Below are 26,209 nucleotides of genomic sequence, written 5' to 3' on the forward strand. Positions count from 1 at the left end.
TTTTGACAGTATAACTCATCTGCTGCCTCTGAATTATCTCTTTTAAGTTTCAATTCTGTTTTCTCTTGTACCGATTTTAGGGTTTCCCGAGTTATCCATTTCTTGTTGATCTTTTCTCTTTCAGAAATTACTTCCTCTACTGCTTTTTTTAGCACTGTAGTCAGTCGTTCTGCTCTTGTATTTATATTTTATTTTTGACTTGGGGTCTTAAGCTTAGTTTCCAATATGTTCTGATATGCTGTTCTTAGCCTGTCTTCATTTAGTTTTGAGATGTCTCTAGCTTTCTGGAACTTTCCTTTGTACTTCTGTTTCAGTTATAGTCTTATATTCGCAATCACTAAGCTGTGGTCCAAATCAATATCAGCTCCTTGGAATGATCTGCACTGTTGAACTGAGGTTCTCCATTTCTGGTCTATTAATATCAGGTCGATCATATTCCTGTGTTTGCTGTGTCATTTTTGCCAATTTTTGCATTCCAGTCTCCTCCAATGATGAGTACATCCTGCTTCGGCACATCATCAATTACTAGTTGTAGATCCCTATAAAATCTCAATGTTTTCATCTGCACTCTCTGCAGTGGGTGCATGTATTTGAATGTTGTGATATTAAATGGTTGGACACTGAATCTTGCAGCCATTATTCTTTCACTAACTGGTTTGTATCCTATCATTGCCTGACAGGCCTTGTTACTTAGCAGGAAACCTACGTCTGCTTCATGCTTACTTTCATTTCTTGACCAGAGAACTCTTCCACCATTTGATTCTCCTGACAATGTCCATCTCATTTCTGAAATACCCAATATATCACATCCGTATTTCTTCTTTGGTTCTTGAAGCAACTGCAATTTTCCAGTTGCCCAGAGTGTACGGACATTCCATGTGCCAACTGATATTCCATTCTTTACAGGCCTGAGTTTGATTTTTTTTGTCTTTGCTTTCAGTAACTGATTTTTCGATCCAATCCCTGATTACTCGATTGGGGACGTGGACCTTGTTTGATCGGGCGACGTCAGAGCTGACATGAGTCTTTTCTCTTGTTCTTTGGCATCAGATTTCAATCGTGTTTTCTTTTTACTGTCAGCACATCAACACTTATCTGACAAACCCTCAGTCTTCCTTGAAGAGCTTGGGAGAGAATCAGAAGGAGCATATAGATTTAGGCTTAAGGTGGCCTAAGCGCGCGTTGACGCAGTACCGTCATTGGACTTCTGTAACATTTTATAGAGTTACTGGAGTTATCCATTAACCCACCACATCCTGTTAGTATTGCCGCTTCTTATCCGGGACTGCTTATTGGCTATTCGCAGTTAGCCACCATCTCTGATGGCCATTCCCCGATCCGCAATCTGGGGACCCGTCCGGTGGCATGTAGCTTTGTCTTTGGGTGAAAGACCCCAGACCACATTTCTAAACACACCTATATAAATAACACCATTACCGAATTTTTAAAAAAATCCATTATCATCATCATCAATTCCTGATATATACTCTCAAGGGGTGTATACCGGATATGATAGTACTACGTGAAAAATTTACATCATTACTAACTTCCTATCTACAATTTTCCTTCAAATCAATCTGTTACCTGTCAAGACTCCAACATTATCAGATCTTATATTTCTATCTTCTAAGGTACTTTTTACTGTATCAATCCACCTATATCTTGGTCTTCCTCTGGGTCTTTTTCCTGCCAACCTGGCAGAGAACACTTATTTTGCTAATCTTTCCGTTCCCATTCTGTTTAAATGATGCTACCACCTGAGATTAGCTTGGCCAACACATTCTGGGATGCTAACAATGTTAAGTCTTTCCTAATATCCTCATTTTTAATATGATATTGCCACTGATGCTTCATTCCTCTAATCTTTCTCGGGACTCTCATATCTGTGGTCTCTAGTCTTTGGTCAGGTGTTATATTTCTAACCCAGCTGTCAGATCCATAAGTTAAAATTGGTTTGAATACTGTCTTGTATATAGCTAATTTAGTATTTTGACTAATTTCTCTCTTATTGCATATACGTTTATTCAGTTGATTTCCTACCATACCAGCTTTGTTGATTCTGTTGTCTATTTCCATATTTAATTTATCTTCATTAAAAATCGTGCCTAAGTAACTGAAGTGGTTTATTTGTTCTATAGGTTCTCCATTCAAAATGCAGTTGATATTTTTAATGCTTCTGTCTATTTTCATTGTCTTGTTATTGCTGACCTTCATACCATATCTATTACAACATTTATTCAATTTAGTCAGGGAATCTTTCAGACTTGTACCGGATTTATTTAGAAGTATAACATCATCTGCATAAAGAGCTGAGATTAACATCTCCAATTTCGATATGAGGTTTAATACTACTTTCCTTCATAATGTGATTCATATAGATAATAAATAGCAGAGGGGGGATAATGTACATCCTTGTCCAACACCAGATTTAAGAAAACCATCTTTCTGTACTTCAGTTCTAATTGCTGACTAAGCATTGCTTGAAATAGTGCTCCATTGACACCATACAACTCTAATGTCATGAATAGCTTTTCTCTTGGCACCTTGTCACATGCCTTTTCCAGATCTACAAAACTTAAATGCAGATATTTGTTATATTCCCATCATTTCTCAACTATTTGTTGTAAAGTAAAAATCTGATCCTGACAGCCTCTATTTGGCCTGAATCCAGCTTGTTCTTCACCAAGCTTCTCATCCACAATTCTTCTCAACCATTTCTCAAGTATACTTGCATATATCTTACCAGGAACACTCAGTAGAGAAATACCTCTATAATTCTCACATTCAGTTTAATTTCCCTTTTTATATCTAGGTACTATGAGAGCTGTACTCCAATCATCTGGAATTTGTCCCTTTCTCCAGGCCTACTGAACTATGTAGTGTAGCCACTGCAAGACTTTCATACCTCCATACTTTAGCATTTTTGGTCGAATATCATCTATTCCAGCTGCCTTTCACCATTTCAGGCTTTTGATGACTTTTTTTCTACTTTATATATGGATATACATTTCTTATTGCATGCTTGTTGAGTGTTTTTTTTTACTACTGTGCTGTCACTGATTGTGTTGTTTAGCAATTTTTCGAAGTAATTACTCCATACATCAAGGATATTTTTATCACCAATTTCATGTCACTTATCATCTCCAATTCCTTTTACAGCACTCTTTTCTCCATTTCTGAGCATCTTCAACAACCTCCAGAATATTTTGCAACCTTCCTGATATTTAATTTCTATGTTCTTACCAAAGTTTTCCCATGAGTTTTGTTTAGCTAGTTTTACACAGTGTTTAGCTTTCTTACATTTGTCTGTATTCTCTAAGAGCATACAGAGCTGACTTATTTGCCAGCAACGTTTGATATGCTTTCTTCTTTTCCTTCACTGCCTCTTTAACTTTCTGTATCCACCATAGAGTTCTGATTTTTCTATCCTTGCAGACAACCTCACCACATGCCTCTCTGGCTGAATTAATCAATGTTTTCTTCAGGACTTGCCAACCGAATCTCCAAGGTTTGGATCCTGTTCTCAAACTCTTTCATTTTTTTTGAATAATGTTTGTGTATTTTAGTCTACAGTTCACATCTGAGAGTTGCTCAAATTTTATTTGCTTTAAAACTTTCTTACATGTTTTCTGCTTTTCAATACAGAATTCGGTTTTATCCTGCTCAGGACTAAATGGTAATCACTTCCAATTTCAATTCCTCTGTACACACTAAAACATCCATTGCTAACATAATCCTAGTTCTTACAGCCTTAGTCTGACTTTCTCAGTAATATCAGCATATTACTACTACTTACCTCAAGAAACCTACAGGACCACCTTAATCTCTAGTACCAAGAACTGCTACTGAACCATCTTATCTTTTTTATTTATAGCATTCTTACTTTTTTTAATGTGTTTATTATGCTCATTAAAACTTTAGCAGTAGAAAAAGAAAGTTGGATTTTAATTTCAATGAAATTAGTCTAAAGAATGAAAACATTCGAGCATGTCAAATTATTGCATATTCTGTACTTCTGGAAATAATAACATTGATTGTTCACTGGATAATTTATAAATAGATTCTCTATATTCATTGTATTCAAAAATGAAGCCTAAAAAAGTAACGTGCTAGCAATTTTCTGGTTAATCTCAAGATACCATCCCAAATGTTTTCACCTTTCAGATGGTGTCCCCAAAGCACCCTAAAATAGATTGTCATTAATGATTTATCTTTCACTAATATATTCCACCTTGCCCATGACATTCAGTTTTTACTGCTTGCATTTTCTATGAATATTTCCATTAATGCTGTCATCAGAAGAATTTGCATTGATTTATTTCTCCACTTTGCCAAATGCAGCAATAAATTTATCTTTTCACAATTCACCCCCCCCCCCAACTCATAGAATAAATTTTTCTTTATCCATTCCTTCTTACTAAAGTGGAACAATCTTTCTTATACAGTATAATAATCGGGTCTTAAAATCTAGTGGCTCTTAAGGTCAGAGCTAAATAGCTGGGAGGAGACCTCCACATTGCCTTTCAGGAATGTGGAAGACTGACTGGGGCTCCTGACTTAATGTCCAATCCTCACCTTCATGTGGTGCATGCCATCTACTGGGTACTGAACAAATGAATGAGGATGGACTGGCAATTTGGGACTTAGCCAACCAAATTGTACTCTCTATTGGCTGAAACCACAAATGCAGATCAGGGTACAACATGATGAGATTTCATGCTGACTGGGGTGTTGCCTGGTTAAACAAGGTTCCTGCTGTTTTTGTCAGGATACCAGGGTGAATGGTGAAAAGTCAGATGTTAGAACAAGCTCCAACTCAACATCTGGGAGAATAAACCTGACATCAGAAGAACTGAAGATGGTGACATTCATGTCCACAAATTGTACAGTTATGGCAGTGGTATTATGATACAGTGCATTGTCTTGCTGAAAGAGATAATGGTCATTTCCATAGAAATGCCACAAAGTAGGAAGCATTGCACTGTTCAGAATGTTCAGATACCTCTTGGAGTTCAGTGTTCGTGGTACCATAAACAGAGGTCCAAGGCCAAACCAGGAAAAACAACCATAACATCATACCGCCACCTCCAAATTTCATAGATTGGATTACGCACTGGTAAGAGACATTCACCAGGCATCCACCACACCTACATCTGTCCATATGCTCAGTGGAAGGTTTGTAATTTGTTGCTCCATAACACAGCTTTCTAAGCTTAGGCATCCCATGGTACACTGCTTGTTGGTTCGGGTGATGTGGGGCTTGCTTATTGCTGTCCTATGATGGAAACCCATGTTTTGAGCCTTGGCTCTGAATGTTTTTGTGCAGATTTGTGTTCCAATCGATCTCAAAATACTGCATTCAAGTGTTGGCTGACGAATGGCAGTTTTTACATGTTATCATTCGTAGCACCCTGTAGTCACATTCGAGGAGCGTGTTAGGTCACTCACTGCAGGCAGCACTTGCAGTTGACTGCCTGTGCTTCCATCTCAGTATTTTATCACTGATTGTTGATCTGGAACCAAACTTAGTGCAGGATCATGTATTTGAGTGCAAAAAGTTTTAAATTTTCTGACAAAAATTATATTCAATTAATATAATTTGCTTTTTTTTTCCCCAAGGTATTCCTGATCGTAGTAGTAGTGTAAAAAGCTAAATCAGATCTGTTATTTTCTTTTTGACATCACAGTTCATTGTTTATTTTAATTTTTATTTGTTGTATTTTTTTTTTTTTTTTTTTTTAACTGTAATATGTTTATATATCTCTATTCACTCTAGTAATACTCCTAATGAAGTGTATCTATTGGCACTGAGACTGGTTGACCATTGTATGTTAGATTTTTTTTTTTAATATAAGTTCTCATATGTGGTTATTATACTGGAATTATGAAGAAAGGTTACATTAATTTACCAAAAATTTGAACATCTGGATACAGATATTTTACAATATTTTTAATTAAATGAGTATAAACTTAATTTTTCTCTTCTAATGCGACCAGTTTGTTTGTGCAGTATGACTGTTGTCCAAAAGCTAAGGACAAACTACATTTTTACAAAACATTTCATGATTATAGCCAAATGTGGACATAAATTTGCAATGTGTTTTTGGTAAAAGTTAAAAATTAAGGATGTAGTTGTTATTATTGTTACATGACACATCATGGGAGAGCACCTGCTCTACAGTTCTCTGTCTCCACCACTCAATCCACTAGCTACAATGAACCACAACTACCATCATGTACCGTCCACCACCACAACTCGGACTTTCACAGACGATCACAAGCATCCATGTCCACAGCAGGATTCGAACCTGCAGCCTTTTGGCTGGAGAGCAGATACGCTAACCACTTAGCCAACCAGGCAGGCTGTATTCAGATATTCTACAATATTTTCATTTAATTAAATGAGTGTAAACTTAAATTTTCTCTTTTAATGAAGAGTGTTAAGTTAAGGAATTAATGAACTTTATTATAAGGAAGTAGTTATGGAATTAATGTATGGTGCTTACAGAAAAGTATATGGAAAGACATTTTAGCATGGAATATGTCCACCTCTGACTGCAATGCAACTCTCACATTGTCATACCATGCTTAGCACCAAGTGATTCAAGAGTTCTTGAGGCAAACTGGCCTGCTCCTCCTGCAGAGCAAGAATAAGGTCTTGTTTTTTAGAGGGGAATTTCGAACAGCAATGCATCTCCCTGTTGCATCCCAAATGTGTTCTATGGGGTTGAGATCTGGGGAGTGTGCTGGCCACTCAATTTGATTAATATCCTCTGTCTCCAGAATTATCCTCTCTGCTCATGTACAATGTGGTATGGCATTTTGTGATTCATAAAAATGAATTCTTTACCTACAGCACCATGGAACAGTTGAACATGATGTTGAAGAACCTTGTTGCAATATCCTCCACCAGTCATAGTCTCTTTTTTCAGCACTTGTATCTTGGTGTGTCCATTAAGCATAATGCCTTGCCACACCATGACCCCAACACCACCGTATCTATCCCTTTCAAGAACATTCTCGTAATGGTAAGCAGTACCATGTTCTTGCCAGATCAAGTGTTGTCTAGAATCAGGAAAGACTAAAATGACTCATCTGTAAAAGAGTACATTAGCCCATTGGTGTCGTGTCCAATTTTTATGGATACAACACCACTGGAAAAAAATAAAAAACTGCTATACTGTCGGTAGAGACACAGGCTATAGTCATTTTGGCAGGTAGGCAAGAATTAGGAAAATGGGTGAAATTTTTTTTCTTCATTGAACTCAATGAAATCAAACTAAGTAGCCTCTTCTCCAACAGTAATTTAGTTAAGTTTGAGGAGTGGCAGATTCATAGAATGCAAGTAAAAAAAAAACATATATTCAGATTGTCTGTGGAAGTATCAGTAGTAAGTCAAATAGACTGAGCAAATTTCATTGTGTTTCTTGAACATTTATTCAAAAAAATACATATTGCTTTTAATTATTGATAATGTTTTATTTTAATATATATTGCATTGTGAAATTGATAATCTGAATGCAGCCAAGAACGAATGTAAATGATGCAAATTATTTAGAGTATATGTGACCGATGTTAGCACTTATTGTTGTTGATGTTGCAGAAACACTGAAGAAAATTGCAAATAATATTTTAGCTAGGTTATAAGAAATTATTTACCTTTAGACAAAGGCATGTTTGACAGTGATATTACAGGAGTGAAAGAACCCCTCTCCTGTATACCAACACAGCCCTTATGCGGTGATGGCATAACAGTAACGTCTTCCTTTAAAAACTGAAAGAAAATCACTAATTTGTTGCTGTTTTTTGTTAGTTGAAAAGAACAGGGTATAAATAAATGAATATATTTTTAAAAACATGCAATTTCCTATAAAATAAGCATTATAATTTTTTTTTTTTTTTTTAATTTACTCGATCGATATAATTGGCATCCATGACTGAAGTAAAACCTTAGTTTTCACTCAGGTACCAGAGGAGTATATGGAGTATCTGACTTTTATTTGGATGCCCCACATTTTATTTTTTATAAATTAGGTGATTTATGTATTGAACAATTTTTTTAAAAAAAATTAGAATGAAATTTGGAGTGTAATGTCAAGAACAAAGTTTTGTATGGGATTTGAGGTCAGCAAGAGAACCTCATTTATATGAGGAAGAGTTAGTGCACATACAGAGACTTGGGCTATTCCATATTAATGAGGAAGCTGTCTACTATGATGTATAGTGAATGTCCAAAGAGGAAACTGTCAACTTAGTTGTAAAGAGTGAAAGGCAGACCATAAGATGATAGTTTGAATAGGCTTCTGGGCCACGTGAATTTCTTCATACTGTTCCATGCTGGGAAATTGTAAGTGGAATGAGTAGTAGAATTTATGTTGCTGGTCACTAATTAGCTGGTAGGTCTTTAGTGATGAATGTGGCTGTTTGACATCCATGACTTGAGACAACTGAAGTAAGATCAGTTAGATGCTAGTTTGTTGGCAGATTTTTATCACTTTTTTAAAATAGGCTGAATACAGGCTTGCTTTTGTATTATTAGTAGGTACTGAACAAGCAGGAAAAATTGAAAATATTGGATAGGTGTTAATTTAATATACAGGTTTTTAACATAGGCAGAGGAAACATCAGGATCATAAGACTTGTCCAAATTATTCAGTTTGTTCATCAGCTCGCAGGATTTGAAGAATGACCAATTGGCTTTATTTTTGGGTCATGTTATGATGGTACTATTGGGATGAGTAAGAGATGGAAGGACAGAAGTTTCGCCCATAGGGACTGAGAAGGCTTAACCGCCATTTGGATAGGAGGCAAGTTTTTGGTTCGTTATGAAAAACATACAGTGGATTTCTGCTTACCATGATTAATTGGGACTGAAAAACATGTCGCACTAAGCAAATTTCATGACTGGTATGCAGTGGATTTTTTTCTAAATTAACTAAATGATTTTTGTTGCTGTTATAATGATAGGTGTTCTAATAAAGAATGTGTATTAAAAATACTTTTGTTACCTTTCATTTTTCATGAAAAATGAATTATAATTCAATGACTCATCATGGTAATTCTTCCCTCACACCCAAAGCTCATCATACTGTGACTTGAATGCATTCACTGCATCCATACTCACCTCACTTCCAAGCAGTCCATTCCAACCACCTACACACACTCTCCATGCAAAAAACATACTTCTCACTCAATTGTTCACATCATCAAAATTAAAACTTTGTTCAATGATACACTTTTAATCGTTTACTTCCAGTTTAATTATGTTTCCATATGTATTCAAAACATGCTTTTAGATTTATTATGTTATAAATGGCACAGTTTTTCAGATAGAATTTTTAAAAAAATTACGAAAAGTCAAAATGACGTATAGGGAAATAAATTAAAAACACTGTTTATTTTTGAAGTAAAACTTTAATTCCAACATTCTAAAATGTTATTTTTCTTGCTTTTCTGTTCGCAAAATCATTCAATGACATTGTCGAAGTCTATTTCATCACTCAGTTGCTGTTTTATAGACAGTAAGGCAAGATTTATTAAACACCAAAAAATTGCCGCCCGGGATGGATCATCCCCCCCCCCCCCCAGCTACGCCTCTGTAACTTAGTGGTCCATAGAATTGTTTTCAGCATTTTACTGGTCCTTGGCCCTAGAAAGGTTGAGAAACGCTGGTCTAGAGCATTGGTTCCCAACTGGTGGTACGCATACCTCCTGGGGGTACGCGCTGGGCCGTTCAAGGGTACACGAAAAATAATCGGTAATGGCAGAAAAACAAGTCAACAAAATGCAAAATGTTAGTTATGGAACAATAAATGTTAAGTTTGAATCGCAGCTAATAAATAGTACCCTTAAAAACAAGGGGTACTATTTACTGAGTTATGTGACATCTGACCTTAGAATATTTTATTCTCTTCTCAAATAATTTCTGCAGCACATCTGAATCTTTTCCACATCTATCTGCAGATCACTTCAGCAGCTTAAGAAGCAGTAAGATTTCCTCCCTTTCCCACTTTATAAAAGTGGTAAAGGGTGGAAATCTTACTTTCATTAGTGCTTACTAGGGTTTGAATCTCAGCTATTTTTGTTTCTGCAATCTTCAGACATTTTTCCCTTCAATTCCTGGGTCTATAGAATTTTGCTTGTTAATTTTTTTCAAATATATATTTGTTATTTATTATAGTTTTATAAAAATGCATCAACAACTGCTAAATAAATGGCGAATAATTCAGTGTAAATTTTTAACTGAGCTTGTCCAAATTTCTGCATCACCCTTGCTTATAGTCATCAGCTTTTTTTTTCCAAAATTATTCCAAATTCTTGCATTCGTAAGTCCGCAATATTTTGAATATCAATTAATAACATTTTCTGAATATCAGTTAGTAACATAAACTAATCCTAAATTTAAAATTTTTGTGTCATCTGAATAAACAAATATTGTTTGTTTTTTCTAATACTGGTCCACTTATTTCACTATGAACCACCTGATAAGAGGGATATTTCTGTGAGTAAACTATGTGGAGCTGCTAAAAATGTCAGCTGTTTTGTTGCACTTGATTGTTAAATAGTTTTATCAATTCGTAATAAAATTTTAATAATCGTTTATAATTTAGATACTAATACTAAAATTAAAAATTATTATAAATTCCACACTTTGTTTCAGGTTTGAAATTTTATGAAAGTCTAGAGCAGGGGTCGCCAAACTTCTTCGTCAACCCCTTCAAGAGTTTCTTGACTTTTTATCGACCCCCCTCTATTATACTATTACGTAATTATAATAGGATAAACAAAAAAGACGCTTGTTGGTAAATATGTCATTTTGGCCTACTTGATTGGCCTCCGTAACTATTTTCATGACCTTGCTCCATCTTACAGGTCCTATTCATGTCACTGTTCCCACGATTCACTCTTAATTGCGTTGTCATTTAGGATGGAGATAATTCAAGCTAAGTGAATTAAATATTACCCGTACAATGATGTCTTATATTTTTCTATCGACCCCTAACAATGTTATATCGACCACTTTGGCGACCACTGGTCTAGAGTCTCAAACTGTTTTTCTCAGGACTTGAGAAAAAGATTCAAAAATTTCCCTAGACAAAAACTCCAGTCCTTACTGATGTCTTTCACGGTTGACTGTGATACATATCTCTTTGTGCTCCGAGTACAACTCTCACCACATGAGCATAGAATGCTTTATTTGCCCCACTTTTGTTTTTTGGTGACATCTTTTGGATTTAGTACTTTACTGTTGAGTACCGTATTTGCCGCCATATAAGACGCACCCCCTTTTTTGAACAAATTTTTTAGGAAAAAAACTTTATCACTGAATATTATAATGAATTTACAGTATTTCAATTATAAAGTAATAAGTAGGTCTTATTACTTGAAATACTTGAAACCTCTTCTAAAAATTAGAATTTGAGTCATACAACAAATTGTCCTCTGTACCATCCAGTGATGATTTAACCACTGTCTCAGTTTTCACAGCATCCCATGAAGTTTTGACCCACTCACAAACTTGCGAAATGCTAGGCTTCTTCCTGATGGCATAACCTCAAAATCTGAAGACGGCATCTAGCTGTTCCACTTCTTCATAAATCTCTTAAACGGTTTATTAATACAGACATCTAAGGGTTGAAGCTAACTAGTTAGACCTCCTGGAATTACAGCTGAGTTTTCAATTCCTTGAGTTTATTTTTAACATCTTCTGTTCTGTGAGACTGAAAGGGCAGGCCTCTTCAATAGGGTGCTTAGACCAAATTTTATCTATCCATAACTTCATGCCTCCTCCATCCATCCAGCCTTTTGCGTGAACATGTACAAACACTCCTTTAAGCAGTTTTTCTTTGGGTAGCGTCTTCCTTTTAAAAATCAATAGTGGCAGCAATTTTGTCCCATCAGCAGGGCAGGATAAAACAACCGTGTAGTGAATTTTTTGTGCCCCGAAATTTTAACAGTAACACCTTTTGTGCCCTTGGATTCTACAGTTTTGTTTGAGGGCACATCAAAAGTCAGCAGAGCCTCGTCCATGTTTCCTATTTGCACAAGTTCGAAATTTTCTCGTTTCCTTGCATTAATGACGAATCGATGAAATTCATTAATTTTTTTCTTCATATTCAGCTGGCATCTTTTGTGATATTTTTTTTTTAGTCTGCATACGTAGCTGGTTTCCCTTCATGAATCTTGAACACCATGATGCTGATCCAGTAAAGTTGCCGATCCCTCTGTTAGTAGCTATCGCTTTCGCTTGATGAATAATCATTTTTGTAGACACTGAAAGTCCCACTTTTCTGTGGCCCAAAATCTAAGTATTCAGTTCTGCCTCAAGTGGCCATTTTTCAGTTCCACTTCATAGGTTCTTGTGTAGAGGCTTAAGTGCTGTGAGGACATTATGTTGGAGATTTAATGGATTTTTTACAACACTCAAAGAATTAAAATAGAATTTAATACTTCCTATATTTCGTCCTAGTCACTAGGACATCTACGGGGATTACAAAACAATTAATGTAACATGCACACAAAAACTTACAATACTAAGCCCTACCACGTGGGTGACACTAAAGTCCTATCTAGGTGGAGCGCTCTCTAAGGGCGGTAGTAGGTGGCCTGGAATGTAAGGTGAGACCTCTGGTGATGAGTGTTTCCCAAATCTTCGGAAGCTTAATGCAACCATATTTATTAAGATTAAATCTTAATAAATATTAAGATTATTAATATTTATTAATTTATTAATATAAACTTCATAGGTTATGTTTACTGTGAGTTGCTTATTTTAGATCCTCTTCCTGATTCCGCCAAGTTCTTATCATTTTCTCAGTTGGGGGTGGCCCGAAATGCCTCTCTGCAGCCTTGTTTCCATATTCTTTAGCATACGCAATCACACGTAGCTTGTATGCAATATTGTAGCACTGCTGACATTTTTCAGCCATAATTTGCCAAGAAATTTAAAGAAAATTTAATGGTAGAAATTTATCACCATTCACAACAACCGCGACAACATTCGCATCCACTGAATTCTACGTAACTGGAATGTTCTCCCGCACCGCAAGCAAGCAAGAAAGAAATCACGTAACTCAGAACAGAGAAAATTTCCAGAAATGAAAGTAATAAAAAAGTGAGTATCGGCATATAAGACGCACCCTGTTTTTCAGACCTATTTTCAAAGAAAAATGTGCGTCTTATATGCCAGCAAATACGGTATATACCAGTGTACTTTTCTCTAGTAGGTAGTATGAAATTGCACTTGTGTCAACTGGGCAAAATAAAATAAATTACTAAAATAAAGAGGCTAAAAGGCTTCACTTCAATGATACAAAATTATATAAGCAAGTGGATGTTAGATCCAGCATTATTTCCAAGCCGAATGTAGGAACTATGAAAGTTTCATAAGGTAAGTCTGACTCTGGTCAACTTACCTTACGAAACTTTCATAGTTTCTACATTTGGCTTTGAAATAATGCTGGATTTAATATCTACTTCCCTTATAAAATAATAAAAATAAAAATGTATGCCTTGGAAAACCATGACTGAAGCAAGTTCGACAGTGTTTTTTTTATTTATGCATTCCAGAAAAATCTGTGGTTGCCACGGTAAGTTGTGTTTATTTAGTAAACTATACTAAATCTTTAAACTTGTTTTAAAAGATTTAGTTTCACATTTCTTTTTCAGTTCTATTTTAAATTTGCAAGATGAGATGATCGTAACAGTGTTTCCTGATATCAGCTGTAAATTATTAGCTGTCAAACATTGAACTTATTGATGTATTTTTAAACTATGCATTGCAAATACCTAGGGAGTAGATGAAGAGGTGGTTGCCTTATGGAAATTGAGAAAACTGGAGATCAACTTTCTGTTAGTAATTAGTAGTAAAATCTCCAGAGGGAAAAAACTCCCACAATATGAAAATGAAGCTACAATCTTTGCTTTATATACATTTAGATTGTTTTTTGTTGCTATTTTATTTAAAATAACCATTCTGAAATTGTCTACCAAATTTTTAATATTTAATAATCTTAAAAATGTCATTTTTTGTTAAAGTGTGCAGTTTTTTTTACAAAGCATATGATACAAAATTCATAACTTGATTTGAGATTCTTTATTAAGTTCAGACTTCCAGAAGTATAAGTTATAGTAATATCCAGGACTTTAACTGCAGTTGTATTTATTTTGAGATTGTATGGTTTCATTAGGATAATATGAGTACATTGGTGATATGAAAGTCAGCTTGACCATGTTTGCTTGAAAATTCGCTGAAGTGTATTGAATTATTTTAATGCAGAATATTAACTAACTTGAAATAAAAAAGAGAAAAAAAATCTTAAGAGGGGTTAACTTATTGTATGGTTCATTCTTTCCAGCTGTGAAGCGAGTGCTAGTTTCAGATAAATTATGGAGACTACAACCGTGTTAGAAATAATTACTTTAATTTCTTGGGCATTTTGACCTTCATATTAAGGTCATCTAGAGTGTGTGTACACATACGCAGAGAGAGAGAATCTATATTACATTTCAAACAGTATGCCAAAGAGACAATGATTTGGTCAGCTATTATTCTATTGACCTGACAACCTCTAGTGGGTGGAAAAAAAACTACATCATAGCTATATTCTATTTATACATCATCAGAGAAGAAATTCATATAGATACTTTTATTACAGCAGAAGTGGTGTCCTAATTTAACATGAGAGTTGTTATATTAGAGTTGAGATCCTGGATTACTTAGTCCTATTTGATGTAACTGAGTCTATTAGAGAGCAAAAGGAAAGGGTGAAAGAAATGATTGTTGTGTGAATGATAGTATAAATGGTTTCTCAGAGAACAAAAAAGATGAGATAGATGCATTGAGTGAGATCGCGTTGTTGAATAGTGCGATAGAAAGAGCAAAACAGCAGCTAGAGTGCATGAACAAAAGTAGACTGAATGAACCAACCAATAATAAAAGGTATGACAGGAAAAATAGACGTATGAATGTGAACATGAACAAAATGAAGGATAGAGTACTGTATGGAGACTCGTTAGTACGAGGTGTGTTAGTAGAGGATTTGACAAAATCGTACCAACCTGGTGCGACCATAAAGGACGTAACTGCGTCTATTAGAGAGCAAAAGGAAAGGGTGAAAGAAATGATTGTTGTGGCAGGTACGAATGATTTGAAAGGAGATAAAATGGAAATGATAGAAGACCTGAATGAATTGTTTGAGGTAGCAAAAGAAAAGAGTGAGAGAGTTAGAATGATGAGTCTTTTGCCATGGTATGACAGTGAAATGTTTAAAAGGAGGGCTATAATTGCGAATGACTTTATGCGTGGGTTATCTATGACGAGTGGTGTGGAATTTATGGATGTGTGGAGTGAGTTTGATGGGCGAAAGGATCTATATAAGATGGATGGCTTGCATTTGAATGGTTACGGTGTAAGAAGACTTGAGAAAGTGTTGCTGAATATAGTGGATGTGCAAATTCAGGGAAACTAGATTTGTTAGGGGGGGAGTAGAGATACAGTCCTTATGGAGGCAGTTGAATGTAAGAATGAATATAATATGCCAGAGCAAATAAGGACAACAAATCTGAGTGGGATAGTTAATATAAGGCATCAAGGTAGGGTTGGGGCTAATGGGGGTCTTAAATTCATGTACACTAATACTAGGAGTATTAGGAACAAGAAGGAAGAGTTTTTGGCCATGGTTGGCACTTCCAGACCACAGGTTATAGGTATTAGTGAAACATGGTTGACTGTAGATGATATAACTAGTGGGATTGAATGTGATGGGTATAGTGTGTTCAGGAATGACAGAGAGAATAGAATGGGGGGAGGAGTATTGTTGATGATAGCTGATGAGCTACAGCCAAGGAGAATAGAAGTTGAATTGCAGGATAGAGAAAAGAGCACATTTGAGGCCATTTGGTGTGAGATTGTGGCTAGCAGAACTAAATATATAATTGGGTGCTGCTATAGACCAGGTGATGGAAAAGATGGTGGTGACAGTATGCACAAGCAAGTAGAAGAAATGAGTGGAAGGAGGGTGATTATTATGGGAGATTTCAACTATGGTCGCATTGATTGGAGTGAGGAGAGGACACACGGGAGGAAGGAATTGGATTTTATGCGGTTATTAAGGGATAACTATCTGCGACAGCATGTAATGGAAAATACTAGGGTCAGAGAGTGCTTGACCTAGTAATTACATCTGAGGATTTGGCTGTAACAAATATGACCACATTGCCACCAATCGGTGAGAGTGATCATAGGGTCTTGACTTGGGAGGTGGCTAAAGGTGTAGAATTTTCAATTAAGACAGGGTACATGTGGAATTATCGGGCTGGCAAGTATGACAAGCTTAGGAGTTTGATTGGCTCAGTGCCATGGCACGTACAACTGCAAGGACTAGAAGTTGATAGTGCATGGGAGGTAGTTAAGAAGTGCTTGCATGAAGCAATGGCTGACTGTATACCTAGAGTTCGAATAATAAATCAAGTAGGGGTTAAATGGATGAATAACACCATTAAGCTTGAGCTGCAAAAAAAGAAACAACTATGGAGGGAATTTAAGGAGAAAGGTGAACGGCAGGCACATGAACGGTATAAAGCGCAGGCCAGAAGGGTGACGAGTGTGGTAAGAAAAGCAAAAAAGGATTACGAAAGAACATTGGCCATGCAGGCTAAAGAGAATCCTAAACAGTTTTTTAGATATGTAGCAAGTAAAAGGAAAAATGTACATGGCAGAATGATTTTAAAGAATGCCGATGGTAGGGAGGTAACTGAATCAGTTGAGATAGCTGAGTTACTGAGTGAGCACTTTGCAAGAATATATCATCCAGGTGGTGACATTGCAGAAACGAATAAACCAGTAGATTATACTGGAATTGTGGTGAATGAAGTGGAGGTGAGTAGTCTATTGCATAACCTCAATGTCAATACATCTGTGGGATTGGATGGTATACCAGCTCGTGTAGTACGAGAAGCAGCTAAAGAATTGTCAGTACCCCTGACCATTTTGTTTAATTTGAGTCTCGGGTCTGGGTTAGTCCCGAGCGGGTGGAAGGAGGGGAAAATAGTTCCACTGCATAAAGGTGGTTCCAAGACTGCTGTTGTAAATTACCGACCGATTAGCATATCAGGAATCATTGTCAAGGTCTTAGAGAAATTAGTCAAGAAAAGAATACAGGATTGGGTAGATGAAAATGGGATATTGTATGGGAGACAACATGGTTTTGTGAAGGGTAGATCATGCTTCAGTAACTTGCTCACGTTTTATAACACAGTGACGGCTGAACTGGATAGGGGTAATGGGTTTACAGTGATACTACTGGACCATGCCAAGGCCTTTGACAGGATACTACATGGAACCCTAATCAGTAAACTGGAGCAGATGGGGATAGATATAGGGTTGGTAAGATGGATAGGAGGGTGGTTGAAGGAGAGATACCAGAGAGTGGTTTATTCAGGAGTGGAGTCAAAAAGACGGCTTGTGACTAGTGGAGTGCCGCAGGGCTCTGTTCTTGGACCACTGCTTTTCAATTTGTTCATCAATGATATTGGAAAGGATTTGAGAGGAAGTGTTCACTTGTTTGCTGATGATGCAAAGTTGGGTAGAGCAATTGTGAGTGCACAGGATGTCAAAATTTTACAGGATGATTTGGATAGTTTGGAGGACTGGGCTAGGAAAAATGGATGTCAGTTTAATGTGGCAAAGTGTAAGGTTATGCACTTTGGGGTGAAAAGAACAGCATCAATCTCCTGGAGTATGGTGGAACCGTACTCCAGGAGATTGATGAGGCCAGGGATTTGGGAGTGCTGGTGGATAGGGAGTTGAAGTTTAGGGGGCACATTGCAAAAGTGACTAAAACAGCTCACCAAATCACTTGGCTTATGAAAAATACTGTAACATGCAGAGACAAACAAGTTGTTGTTCCTCTGTATCGAGCCTTGATAAGACCCCATCTGGACTTCTGTGCCCAGTTATGGGCACCAGGGTTTCTTCGTGATGGGGAGGAAGTGGAGAGGGTCCAGAGACGAGTGACCAAGATGATAGCAGGTCTGTGGAATGAACCTTATGAGAATAGGTTGAGGATTTGTGGGTTGCAGAAATTGGACGATAGGCGAAGGAGGGGTGATATGATTGAGACATTCAAATTACTGAAGGGTTTTTATAAGATTGATCCAGAAGATATTTTTGAAAATATGACTGGTGGTGGGAGGAGGGGCCATGCATGGAAGCTGGGCAAGAGCGTGGTTGACAAGGGTGTTAGAGCTAGGTTTTTTACTTGGAGAGTGGTGAATGAGTGGAATAAGCTTCCAGAGTCTGTTGTGGGTGCTACGACCGTGAATGAGTTCAAGGCAAGATATGATAGATACTGTGTGAATGCTGAATAGTTGTTCCAGACATGATGTTAGGGCCTCCCTCGATGAGTCTGTCGACTCCTTGGAGTTTCCCGGAACAATAATAATAATAATAATAATATTTATAATTAACTCTTAGACGCAAAAGTTATGTGGGTAGAATATTCACCTTCCATATTATTGAATAATATGTCTGTGGTAAACCTGGCCTTTCTGATCATGAATACTCTACATAGAATTGACTGGAAAGGCACCTATCGTTACATCACACCAAAGTGTATGAATTAAATTTAAGGAGGCCTGTGAAATTCTCATCAACCACCTCAATCTTAATTATCTGAAACTATATATGAATTTGTTCTCTGATTATGTTATAAATAGACTATAGCTTTGATGTAGTTCCCCCCCCCCCCCCCACTAATGGTCAGGCCAGTAGAATAACGGTTGATCAAACCATTGTCTCCTTTGGCATACTGTTTGAAATGTAATTATAGCTTGTGTGTGTATATATATATACTCTAGATCAAGGGTTGCCAAACTAATTTTGCCGTCGACCCCTTCAAGAGTTTCTTGACTTTTTATCGACCCCCTTTATATTATAATAGGACAAGCAAAAATAGATGCTTATGTCAGTTTTTAGATTGTTTTATAGTTACAGTGTTTATTGTATGTATAATATAGTATATATTATTATATTACTATTACTATCACTAGTAATATCACTGGTATTACTAGTGATATTAATATCCTGGTATTAATAAACTACTGGTATTACTACCAGCCCCGCTCAACTCTTCAACATAGAGAAGTTTAGTTCGTGAATGAATAACGATTGAATTATAATATGTATGTTGATGAATTTTAGAACATTAACGCTCATTTGTATGTCGATGCGCAAAAATGAGACTGGGATCAAATATGTGTAAGTATAAGTAAATAAACAACCGCACACGTGCTGCAATCTCGCTCCTGCGCGCCGGCCAGGTGGGAACCACTGACATCCGTTTATTGGTAAATACGTCATTTTGGCCTACTTGATTGGCCTCCGTAACTATTTTCATGACCTTGCTCCATCTTACGGTCCTATTCATGTCACTGTTCCCACGATTCACTCTTAATTGTATTGTCATTCAGGATGGAGGTAATCCAAGTTAACCGAATTAAATATTACCCATACAATGATGTCTTATATTTTTCTGTCGACCCCTTTGGTGACCACTGCTCTAGATGATGACCTTAATATGAAGGTCGAAATGTCGGGAAATTAAAGTAATTATTTCTAATGCAGTTGTAGCCTCCACAATTTTTCTGAAATGAATGCTGATCACAGTGTAACACTAAAGGAAAGGATTGTGAAGAGAGTACATTCAATTAAGATGCCAAAATTCAGTTGTTAATCTTAAACATAGATGGCTGAGGTAGTACTTCATTTATAACTTATTGTGTTTTATTTTACATTTAGTGAAAGTTAAAATGTAGTAAATTTAAGTTTTGTGATTTGAATTTTTGAACTTTACATGACTGTTTCCTAATCTTAAGAAATTTTTTAGAATTTTCTCCCAGAAGGTGACAGTGTGGTTGCAGAGATTGATGTTTACCTATCCAAGACACTAGCAGAATGTCTGTATCTTTTCCAGTATCCTGTTCGACCTTCTTCTTTGACTTATGATGATATAGAATATCTAGGTGCCAGAGTGAAACCAAAACAAAAAAAGGTAGAACTTGAGCTACCTATTGATGTTCATAATCCAAACTATGATCGTAGCAAAGGGGAACAATTTGGAATTAATGTTGATGGGAAAAATATGACTGAGAATAGTAAAAATTACTTTTCAAGTGATGTAATGGACAAACAAGTTTTGCTCTCTTCCTCTACAAATGCTGACATGTCAAGGTATGCTGTAGGATTACTAAAATCTGATTCGTTGCACCTTACACCATTGCATTCTATAATTCAGTTGTATCCAAGTTTTGCTTATTTAGATCGTTCAGACAGCAAAGCAATGATGGAAAATCTGCATGATGCTGAAGATGGACTTTCAGAAGATGAGAGTGAAGCTAAGAAAGTAATGGTAAAATTTGTAGGCCCAAATAAGCAACGTTCCTTTGCACATATTCAGCAGCAAGCAATCAAAGAACCATGGATAAATGTCAGTTGTCATCATGTATCAAGTGAAGAATCAGTTTTACAAAAAGATGCATTAGTTTGTGATCAGATGGACCAAAAAGTTGATTTCCCTGCAACTTCTAGAAATTATCTGTCAGTACTTGCACCTAGTTGCCTTCACTCCAGCAAAAGAGTTGACAATCCAAATGAGTTGTTAAGCATATATAATATTAGGAATTTATCAGTTGCAGATCAAATTCAAAAATTGATTATTAGTGCCCAAGTGCTGCAGTTTAAAAGGCTTATGATGTTGTTGCCTAAAGACTGTAATTCTGAAAGTGCCTTGAGATCTCTTCAACAAGTAGCAATAATGGTACAAGGCTGTTGGGTTGTGAAAAGTGAATATCTTTATCCTAAAGGTAGCTATAGTCCATTCACTGGAGTTCAAGCAGAAGTGATCTCACAAGCCAGAGACTATGTTCTGTGGCATTTTACTCGTGATAGAATTCTTATTAGGAAAGATATTGTTCCCATAGTAAAAGTTCCAAATGAAGATTTGAACAATATTTTAAAAAAGTTGTCAAAACACTATCCATCAAAAGGATGGGAATTTATTTATCCCTATGATCAAGACTTTGTTATAAAATATCCTGATGTTGCACAGAGGCAAAATAAACTATGGGAAATTCGCTATCAACAGCTTTCTAGAAGTTACAGATGTTCAGTAATGCAATGATAAACAATAGGAAAAAATAAATAATCTAAAAGTTTTATTGGATTTAAATGGTGATGTGCTGATATTCAAAACAATAGTTCCTATGGACTTGAAAGATAATGGTATAATAAAGAAGTATTTATTAAGGAAATATTCATTTCCTAATTAACAAATATTGTAAATAAACTAGATCTGGCTATGAAACATAACTGATTTAAATCATGAAGCTTAATTTTTAATACTGGAGCTAAATGAACTCCAGTGTTGTAATTCCCTTGTAAATAAAATTTCTGGAAATATGAAGTACAAGTTTCAGTAATATCCAGTTCAGATAATTTTTACTTTAATTTAATAGTAATTGTTATTACTTTCATGTGTTTAAAGAGGATTCCATTTTCCAGTAATTTGCATGCTGAGTAAGGAACCATCTGAGTTCCATACTGCTTTGAGAGAAAACTTGTTGAAGTATCTATTAACCTCCATGCATGATAATGAGGATCTCTGATAGTCAGCCTTAAAATAGTTTTTCATTCTAAAACAATGAGTTAGGAATGTTTTTGTGACTTGCCTTGAGATTGGTATAGAGAAAGAAATCATCTACAAAATCCAGGATTCCTGTTATCTGGAATCCTGGATTTTACAGCTCATGGACCATTCTAGAAATTGTAGCCAAAAAAATTTTTGAGATAATTTTGCATTATGTCCAGTGAACTGTCAGGCAATATATAGTTTTTCTTGTATTTTCTCCTAATATGCTTTAAAAAAAAAGATTGTTTCAATATGTAGATTTTTGAGATATGGAAACAATTCATCAACTTAATGTGTTAAATTAATTTGTTGATAATGAAAAGCATCCAAAATGTGAATGTTTCACTGCATCTTCATACTGATTTTCTTTCCCAGAGTTTTTAAACCTTTTCACTGCTAAGCTTGAGTTATCTCAAGCAATTCAAAAATGGCATCCTTGCTGAGTTCAGGTATTCTTGAGCATATTTTTGCATATATATATATATATATATATATATATGTGTGTGTGTGTGTGTGTGTGTGTGTGTGTGTGTGTGTAATATATATATAAAAAGAATGAAATAAATTTTGCAAAACAACTTTTAAACATGTTTGATTTCTTGAGCATGTGGTGACATCTATTATGTATACAATACTGTTCAGTTCAAGCACTTCTCTGTCTGCATCTGTTATTTGGAGGAAATTATTTATACTGGTGCATATGCAGAAGAAATGTCTAGGTCAGTATGTCACATGGTTCCTGTGTCCCTAGAAATAGTAAAACTAATGGGAAGCATGCATGATGACTACAAGTCATGAAAATTGTATGAAATCATTGAATACCATCACCACAAGCAAAAAATAGGCCTTAAGGGATAAAGCATACGACATCCCCAGTAGAGAAGAAAAGCAAAAAGAAGAAATACAATATTTAACACAGATCCTACAACTGAATGGTTACACAACTAAGATAACTAAGAAAATTCTCAATACAGCACCTACAAAAAACTTAAATAAACAAGACTTCAAGAATGCAGTCACCCTTCCTTATATCAAGAATGTAACAGATAAATTAGCCAAATTACTCTACAAATACAACAAATAAATACAACATACAAAAGAAGAGAAAACATAAATCTGGCTTAGCATATCACACAGCTTCTACTGGTCATGATGTGTACTCTAGGATAGAACAAACATGTCCTATATTGATAAGAATTGTTTCACAAGAAAATTCAAAGAGGTAGCAAATATGATTAAAATTCCTACGCAATGCAACAAAAACCAAGGTTTGATTTTAAATCAAGTTTGGTCATCGTTTATTAAAAATTTACCCACTTCAGGCCTCGGACAGAGTGAGCATGAACCACAGAATGCGACAACAAATAGCATTGTCTCCAACTAACACGCATTAACGGTTGTATAGATCTGTTATTCGATTTTTTAACGAACTTTTTTGATGTTCATAATACCAACAAATGAACTTGTTTTTCGTAATTTCTTATAGTTTGTGCTTTAAACTGTTAGTTCTCTTTACCCCTGAAGATGTTAGTCTTACGACTAACGAAACTTGTCGGGTTATTTTTAATACTTGTTTAGTTTTTTAAAAACAGTTCTCTAATAAACATCTGCTCACAAAACCAGAATATTTCTATCAAATAGCTTTGTTGAATGTTTATGGAAGGCCTATGAAGTGTACAAAAAAAAAAATTTTTTTTTCTTCTTTTTCTCAGCTTGTGTGCATAATACTTACAGATTTTCAACTGACTATTAAGAGAAATCCTTCAGAATTTCCATACTCATACACCAAGGACAACCATTAAAATGGGATTTGCCTCACCTGGTGACCAGCCCTTTAGACTAAAGGAAGACATATCCCAGTTCTGGTAAGAACCATGAGAATTCTTGTTTTTTGCCAAGGGAAGACCTGTACCAAAAAGAAAAATTCCACTAGGTGTTGCTGTGTGTGTGTCTTTAAACACCTCATTTGAAGGGGGAGGGGGGGACAGCAGATGTGTGTGTGTCCCCTGTTCAATAAATATCTATATTTTGAAAAGTTAATGGAGGTGATGCAGAATGTTCGGTATTGTATAAAACTGCCGAGCAAGATTTTCAGTAGAATAATTTGTATCAGTTTTTGGATAGCCTTAATTTGAAAACAAATAGCCTAAAGTTTTGCATTTTCTTGTAATGTAAATTATTAAAGAAAATTTTGCAAATAAGTTAGAATTTGGCTGGATTCTATTTTCTCAGCAGTGAAAAAGGTTAATTTCATTATTTTCTTCTGTTTTTGTAAATGAAGCAGAGTATAGTAAATGTTTGCCACATGTGACACTGTGTATACAGTGAGTCACTTGACATTTGACCTTCCCCTGGACTAGGCTAGGTCAGAAGATTGAAATAATTGATGCAAGGATAGGGAAGGAAGGGGTGGGAGAAGAGGAGAGGCAGAAGTTGCCCATACTTGCTTTACAGGAGCAACAAGATTGATAATTTTCTAATATCACACTTACTTAATTAAAATATATTAGTTTGCTATGTAGACTCTAGCCTTAATGTAAGGCTTATCAGAAGAAATCCCACAAGAGGTTTGATTTTAGTTGCTCACTAGAACTCTTTTTTAAACTGGTTCTTGAGTTTATCTTTGGCATTGGAAATAATACTGGTTAGGAACAGGAGATGGTGGAAGATGTAAGCTGTACTCTCATCACATGTTAATTTTGAAATTGTAGAAAGTTTTTTTGCTTGTTATCGAATGAATTATAATAGACAAATTGTATTCTTGTTTTAGTTCTACACCCAAGTGTGAGTAAACAGACTTTGCATGTGAAGCATCTTCATGACTAGGCCACTTGTATATAGAGGTTGACTTTGCATCATTTGTCTTAGTATACTATAAAACACATTTCTTTTTGGATGTGTGTATTATGCATTATGTGAAGGATCAAGTGACATATCTGAAAGGGAAGTATTTTGCTTTATGGAATCCTAAGGTAGTTGATGTGAAGTCAATGGTCAGTGTACAAGCGGCCTAGTCATGCATAAGATATTTCCCATGCAAACTTTGTTTGCTTGCTTGGGTATGGGTATAGGATTAAAACAAGAATTCGAATTTGTTTATATTCTTGTTTTAATCTTAAATCCAAGTAAATTGTCAGTAGCCATGAACTGACACTTTTGGTGATAAAAATAAGGGTAATGGTTAGCTACCTTCCAATTTCCAAAAGTTAGGGTTAACAGTTCTGATTACTCTTTTTGGGGAATAAAAGCCATCACAGGATTTATTTATTTACTTAATAATATATAACATCCTTTTTGGCTTGTATAGTAAGAATGCTTTTGATGATGCTGTGTTTCTGTATATACACCCATGTCTGTTAGAAAAATTTAGCTACTAGCTATTTATTCATTTGAAAACCTGCCAAGGATAATATCTTCTTTTGTAGAAGAGTATTGATGTATCAGTATATGTATTTAACTTGTAGTCTTGGAAGAAAAAAATAAAACAAACACTTCATACAATAGTTTTGAGACCTTAATTAGTGATCTTGAAGTAAATCTCACTTTTTAAAATATAATATGAAGAAATTGGTTTGGTTAAAGAGTATTCATTTCTATTTAAAAGCCATTAAAAACAAGTATTTGAGACATTCCAATTCACTTGCAGAAATAACTTCATTCTTCAGTATTTTGCTGCAATCAGCTTCACACAGAGGAAATGGTGCTAGTTTAGCCTAAACACTATAGATTTCTCCTTTCCCTTGCACTCATATACTCATCCTGCAAGTGGCATTTTCTATAAGCTAATTAGGTTTCTTTATTTATGACGTGTGTATGTAATAGTATATGACAAAACACACATTGGTTTTGCACATCAAATCATTTTGTGTGAAAAGGCCAGTCATTTCATACAGGATACACTCAGGTTTAAAATAAAATTTAATGAATTGAACAGTTAAATAGAACACGTGACAAGCTTGTTGCATAAAATAGAAAATATTTATAGATACATATAGACAGTAGTTCCATTGTGTTATATCATTTTTTTTTGGTTTAAACTAATAAGACAGTTTAGTTGGCTAAATCCCAAATTGTTAGCCCATCCTTGTTTGTTCATTATCCTGGTAGAAATGCACCATGAGAAGATGAGAATTGAAAATTAGGTCAAAAGCATTGGTTTGAGTAATCTAGCTTTTGACCCCTTGCTGTTTAGAGATCTAAACAGCAGAGTAGGAAATACTAAACACACAGAAATTTTGGGGAAAATTTGGAGAAAAGGAGCAAAGCTAATAAGGGTAAGCACACACAGAATTTGTGTTCAAAACTTGGAGTAATTAGTGCAAATGTCATGTTCCAACATAAAGATATGCACAGATTTATATAGAAGACCAGAAATAGGTTTCAATAATGATGTTCATATTATTTAATAGGCCATATGCAAGTTAATTTATAATTATGTATTGGATAATTTTTACTACTTTGAGCATGGAAAAGACATTTATTGTGGTGTTTAAAATTGTGTTTAGAAAAATAATTATTTACTT

General features: G+C 35.5%; 1 protein-coding gene across 1 annotated transcript in view; it reads left to right on the forward strand.

Moving 5' to 3' along the window:
* LOC150096823 (DNA-directed RNA polymerase III subunit RPC5-like) overlaps positions 1 to 21,467 on the forward strand; it is a 42,044-nt gene extending 20,577 nt beyond the window's left edge. The window contains exon 4 of the mRNA XM_090408668.1: positions 19,887 to 21,467. Coding sequence (XP_090264794.1) covers positions 19,887 to 21,179 — 1,293 coding nt within the window. The 3' untranslated portion in view covers positions 21,180 to 21,467. The remainder of the gene's footprint in view (positions 1 to 19,886) is intronic.
* Positions 21,468 to 26,209: the final 4,742 nt, after the last annotated feature.

This window comes from Typopeltis vanoorti, chromosome 18 (assembly GCF_054136105.1).
Source record: "Typopeltis vanoorti isolate ZY-2024b chromosome 18, IOZ_Tvanoo_1.0, whole genome shotgun sequence".
Lineage (NCBI taxonomy): Eukaryota > Metazoa > Arthropoda > Arachnida > Uropygi > Thelyphonidae > Typopeltis > Typopeltis vanoorti.